Here is a 6000-nt window from a genome sequence, read left to right on the forward strand (position 1 = left end):
CCACATTCTTGCCCGGAGTCGATTCCCCGCGTGCCCGCGGGGGCCCCGCTAGCTCGGAGAGAAGAGGAAAGTAGGAGACGGAGGGGGAGGACTCGAGAGGCCCGCGGCGGTGGGGGAAGGGCGGGCGGAGGGGTTGGAGGCGGAGGGCGGCGGCGTCCGGGCCCCGAGTGCGCAGGCGCCGCGTGGGCCGTGGGGGAGGGGCCGCTGGCTTCGCCGCCTGCTGCAGCTGCCGCCGCCTCATTGTGTCTGTTGGGGCCCCACGCGGCCCTCCCGGGCCGAGCTTAGCGAGCTCGCTCTCGGTTTGGGAGCCGGCGAGCGCCGGTGCACCGGATCCCCAGAAATCATCCTGCGGAGTTGGTTGGGTGGAACATTGGCCGGATGGCTGAGGAAGGAGGTGGACGGACCTCCGTTGTGAGGGACTGGTTTAGGAAGCTGCATGTTCCAAAGTAGCGATGTTTTTAACCTTTTGTTGGCCTCGCCCTCGTTTAAAACTTTGCGTGATGCGGTGTGGGAGAGCAACGCTGTAAGGTGTTTGGAGTAAAGTGACCTCGATGGGACTTTGGAATCGCTGTGGTCTGTTGATACAATGAGTCTCTGAAAACATGGGTTACATTACTTGCACTGGGGTAGGGGGTGGGGGATTAAACGGCCCGTACTTTATAGGTAAACCCGCTGCTAACCTTTAAAAAAAAAAACTTTGTTTCTAGTAAAATGTTCATTGGAGGTTTGAGCTGGGATACGAGCAAGAAAGATCTGACTGAATATTTGTCGCGATTTGGGGAAGTTGTAGACTGCACAATTAAAACAGATCCCGTCACTGGACGATCAAGAGGATTTGGATTTGTGCTTTTCAAAGATGCAGCTAGTGTGGATAAGGTAGGAATGGGTTTTGCATGATGATACTTTTGTATGCCTTTTGCAAACTGGTTGGGGATTGATTGTACGTTGCTGTCAGATTAAATAAATATGTCTTCCAGGTTTTGGAACTGAAGGAACACAAACTGGATGGCAAATTGATAGATCCCAAAAGGGCCAAAGCTTTAAAAGGGAAGGAACCCCCCAAAAAGGTTTTTGTTGGTGGCTTGAGCCCAGATACTTCTGAAGAACAGATTAAAGAATACTTTGGAGCCTTTGGAGAGGTGCGCTATGTGATTGTGTGTGTGTGTTTACATAATATTCATCCCTGACCCACTTCTTCCAGAATAAATTCATATGTCAGGTGAAGAGGGGATTAAATTACTGCTTGGGGTCCTTCCAGTCGCCACACTTGAATCACTGCTTTCTGTGCTGTAATGCAAACCAATTTCTAATTTATTTTGTAGAAAACATGGATGCTTTGGTGTGGTCAGTGTTTGGACTTTTAACTAGTGGCACCTGTAGGGTATGAGAAGGTCTTAAATAAAGGAAGCTTTGCTCTCCCTTAACAGATAAATCAACTAGCAGTAGTAGTAGTAGTCTCTAGACAGAAGTCATCAGATTAGAATACCATGTTATGTTGAAGTTTGCAAAGGACCTGTGGCTTTCTAAGACCTTTTGGTAGCTTTTTGCCATTACTGGATGATCTTGAGTGTGCTTCTTAATTTCAGATTGAAAATATTGAACTTCCCATGGATACAAAAACAAATGAAAGAAGAGGTTTTTGTTTTATCACATACACAGATGAGGAGCCAGTAAAGAAATTGTTAGAAAGCAGATATCATCAAATTGGTTCTGGGAAGGTAAAGCCATTTTAATTCTATTAAGTGGGGGTTTTGAGTTTTGGGGTTTTTTTAGTGAAATTATTTCTCAATCTTGTTTGCTTTTTAAATTTTGTCTATAGTGTGAAATCAAAGTTGCCCAACCCAAAGAGGTATATAGGCAGCAACAGCAACAACAAAAGGGAGGAAGAGGTGCTTCAGCTGGCGGAAGAGGTGGTACTAGGGGTCGAGGCCGAGGTGAGAATTCTTGGAAAATGAGTTGATAATTGTTTAAGCTATAAACTGCTAAATATGAAAAAGTAAAGACATGAGAAAGTAAAATCAGATATAGCTTGCTTCAGGAAAATGCTCGGTTGAGTGGGTGAAGTTTTGTTGTGTTGTTGACTGGTTTCACCTTTTCAAGAATGGCTATGAGACTGTCATCACTGGTAGAAAAATCCTATTAACTGTTGTGAAGATTACACTGTACACCATGGTGTGTGATATGTTTGCTTGGAAGGAGTTCTTGATTTAAATTTTAAATTGATTTTTAGAACTGAGAGAAACATTGACCTGTTTGTTCCACACATTCATACATACATTCATTCATTGTTTGGTTCTTGTATGTGCCCTGACGGGTTCAAACCTGAAGCTGCAACCTTGGTGAATTGGGATGATGCTCTAACCAACTGAGCTACCTGGCCAGGGCCTAGGAATTCTTGCTTTAAAGTTAGATGGTCTACCTCTCTCCACCTTTGTTCTGATTTTCCATTCAGTTTAGGAAGCATGATACTAGCATAAGTGAACTTTCTGCCCCCTTTTTGTAATTTTCAGTCAGTGATATAGACATCCTTTCTGCTTAAGATTAGCAGAGGAAGAGACAGGATGCATCATTTTATGTTAGGATTGGGGAGAGACAGGTCCAAAAGTTGTTTCCTAACAATCATTGTGCATTGTTTCAGGTCAGGGCCAAAACTGGAACCAAGGATTTAATAACTATTATGATCAAGGATATGGAAATTACAATAGTGCCTATGGTGGTGATCAAAACTATAGTGGCTATGGCGGCTATGATTATACTGGGTATAACTATGGGAACTATGGATATGGACAGGGATATGCAGACTACAGTGGTAAGAATATTTAACTTAATTTTATAATCAATGGTATCAAAATTCAGTGTTAAATTATAATCTCATTCTAAAATTGTGTTTCCCCTTTAATGAAATGCTTTGAGTTATGTTTTCAAGGCAATTGATAGTCATAGAGTGATTTTACTAATATAAAAGTTCTGGTTATAAATGTTCAAGAATATGTGATATATGACTAGTTTATAATGGCTATTACAATCTTGTTTCCTATTTGACATGTAGTTTTATACTTTTAATACGTAAGTATACTTATATAATGAAATCATTTCATAAAAATTATCCTGATATGATTTTTTGTCTTACGAAATAGGCCAACAGAGCACTTACGGCAAGGCGTCTCGAGGGGGAGGCAATCACCAAAACAATTACCAGCCATACTAAAGGAGGGCATTGGAGAACACAGGTGTGTATAAGAGGATGAGGCACCAGTGGAAATACCTAATTTAATTTAAAGATCAATAGACAAAATAAAAACAAGTAAACAATATTGTGTAGCTTTTTTTTTTAACTAAATTGTTAAATTTTAATTGCTTTATAAGCCTGTTTTGCCTAAAGTGTCTATAGATCTTTAACTTTAAAGTTTCACTTCACTTTCCTTAGTATTACAGAAAAACTTAAAAGTTTTTCTGTTTGCTTTGTGTACCAGGTGATCTAGAGGAATAATTAAACATTTTTAGAACTATTAACAGGTAAAGTACTGAAATGGGTACAAACTTAAGGAAAACACGAATGTTGTCTTCTAACTCTGACATTATACCTTGTTTGTACCCGCCAGCGGGAACTTCATTGCAGGCCGTGTGTCACCCTGACCACGTCTATCTCTGGGGGTCGCACGTTGCGGGCAGAGCGCAAGGCATACACCAGAAAACGCTGTCCTGTGGTATGGTCTCTTCCAACTTCATGTACCAGCGTAAAGATTAAAGTGGAAAACTTCAGACTTTGGCTTCTTTTTTTAATCTTTTTGGAGATTAAGTGTCTAAACTTAACTTAAATGGTTTTTTACAGGAGTTAAAGTACATAAATGCCTTTTTACAGCTTACTCATTTTGGTCTTCTGTTTAGTGTTGTATTTCAATTGTGGAGCCTCATTTTAAGTGTTCATTCTTTAAGATTTAATGCTTGCTTTTTCTTTTTATAGCTAATAGTGAAATCTACAAACCAAAACAAGAACTTTAAAATCTGGGATATAAATTAAAGATCATATGCACACAACAATTTTCCTTGAAATACAATAATCTTACTAAAATGTATGTCATAAAGTCGTTTTACTTGGTTTACTAGAGATACTTCTAGTAGACTAATCTAGCACAGTTCAACCTGTGGCTATGGGGAAGTTCTATTCCCAGATTGTTTTCTAAATAGATTTAAATTTGCTGTCATTTGGGAAACCGGGTGAATTTCCTAACTACTACCCAAACCACATTTGCCAATGACTATGCATGTGATCTTTAATTATTGAAGAAAAGAATAAAGTGAGGACTTTAAACAATTCATGAAAGTGGACCTTTGAAAGCTTGTCAGAGTTGCACAAATCTAATTGCTATTTTGTTTTTGTTTTTAGGAGGAGATTGCTAAAGTAACACATCTGGCAGGACGACATTGAAGATTGATTGGTCTTCTCTTGCTCTAAGATGATTATTTTGTAAAAGACTTTTTAGTGTATAAGACACAACCGTGTCCAACTGTATATAGCCGCCAATTAGTTTTCTTTGGTTTTTACTTTTGTCTTTTGCTATCTGTGTTATGATTCAATGTGGATTTGTGTTTATACAAATTTTATTTGTATGATTTCATGTTAAACCTCAAATAAATGCTTCCTTATGTGATTGTTTTTCTGCGTCAGGTACTAATAGCTCTGTAAAAAAGGTGATTTTAAATAAGCAATAACTAAGGCACAGTTTATTTTGTAAGGAGTATTGGTCTGTAAAGAGAAACTGTGGCCCTTATGAACAGCCAGCTACGGTGTCACCCTGTTCCCATTTCTTGTTCGCTGTATTCTATGCTCCCACTCTTCATTTCCCAGTTAACTGAGGCTTTCACTGCATTTCAAAATTCCTCTGTGTATCTGGAGACCTTGTCATGGGAGTGTCCCGTGTCATAGGTGTTGGGATTATTGGAAGCTTTGTTAGACCATGAGTCTTCCAGTGGTTACACTCTGAAGAGAGTACCCTTAATGGCACAAAGCATGTTGGCTGCTCCATTTATGAATGGGAAGTATTTTGCTTTTGTTCCTTTCTCTGGAAAGACATTTGTTGTAATTTGTTAAATATTTTAAGTGGTTTGTTAGAAAGACCTTTGAGTAATAATACCATGACTTTGTTTTCTTGATAAAAAGTCCAGATGTATCAGGACTTTTGAACTAGTGGGACCTATAATTTGAAGCTATCAAAAATAGTTATCACATTTTGGCAGATGAGGTTATTAAAACGAGCAAAAGTTAAAATAGGGTATTTAAAGGTAATGACTGAATTAAATTAGTTTTAGTTGGTATGTCACCATACCAACAATTGTTTTCTTTGGGGGCATTCTTTGGAAGCTATATTGGATGTTAACTGTTAATGTGGTTGTGAGCTCTTAGAAAAAGCCATGTTAGCTCAATTTTTAAATGCAGTTAGTGCATGGGTCAAGTAGCTACGCATAGCCATATTCAAACAGGAAGAAATAGTAGGGAAACTTGAGTGTTATTTTAATGCAAATCTAAGTGTGACCAAGTCATGTCAATAGACCAATCTTGGTACATCGTTAAAAAGTTTTAGCTCTAGATTTTGAGAGGGTTTCCTGGATAAATCCAAGCTTTGAATTTTATACTAAGTATAGTTATTGGACTTAACTGTTTTTAAAATTTTGTTTTTGTTTCATGTTACCCATTGGGGGTTGGGATATGTTCATATGTGGAATAGTTGACCTCACCTCAGTGTAAGCTTATGCTGATGAACCTGCCGTTTTTATTTGGTGCCTGCAACTTTGTTCATATAATGTTTGTATTTGCTGGGCTATCAAGTTGCAAAACTCTTGGCCTTGTTTTGCTCCTGTTTTCATATTTTGACCTTACACCTAAGCCAAGTCCCAGTGTTGGCTATTGCAAGGGATTCTGTTTAAACATACACCCCTAGCACGGAAGGGATGTTTTCATTTTGTTGTCAGTCAACAGGTGCAGTGTCTTTTAGGGCAGTG

General features: G+C 39.1%; 1 protein-coding gene across 5 annotated transcripts in view; it reads left to right on the forward strand.

The window, feature by feature from the left end:
* HNRNPDL (heterogeneous nuclear ribonucleoprotein D like) overlaps positions 1 to 4657 on the forward strand; it is a 5179-nt gene extending 522 nt beyond the window's left edge. The window contains exons 2-8 of one of the 5 annotated variants that reach the window (XM_036412101.2): positions 708 to 876; positions 978 to 1139; positions 1587 to 1718; positions 1820 to 1934; positions 2639 to 2809; positions 3138 to 3230; positions 4388 to 4657. In XM_036412101.2, coding sequence (XP_036267994.1) covers positions 708 to 876; positions 978 to 1139; positions 1587 to 1718; positions 1820 to 1934; positions 2639 to 2809; positions 3138 to 3208 — 820 coding nt within the window. In that variant the 3' untranslated portion in view covers positions 3209 to 3230; positions 4388 to 4657. Of the gene's footprint in view, positions 1 to 707; positions 877 to 977; positions 1140 to 1586; positions 1719 to 1819; positions 1935 to 2638; positions 2810 to 3137; positions 3231 to 3602; positions 3708 to 4387 lie in introns of those variants that run through there. The other 4 variants (XM_036412090.2, XM_036412109.2, XM_036412119.2 and 1 more) reach the window with 4 other exon arrangements.
* The last annotated feature ends 1343 nt before the right edge of the window (positions 4658 to 6000 follow it).

This window comes from Pipistrellus kuhlii, unplaced genomic scaffold (genome assembly GCF_014108245.1).
Source record: "Pipistrellus kuhlii isolate mPipKuh1 unplaced genomic scaffold, mPipKuh1.p scaffold_m20_p_1, whole genome shotgun sequence".
In the NCBI taxonomy this organism is placed as follows: domain Eukaryota; kingdom Metazoa; phylum Chordata; class Mammalia; order Chiroptera; family Vespertilionidae; genus Pipistrellus; species Pipistrellus kuhlii.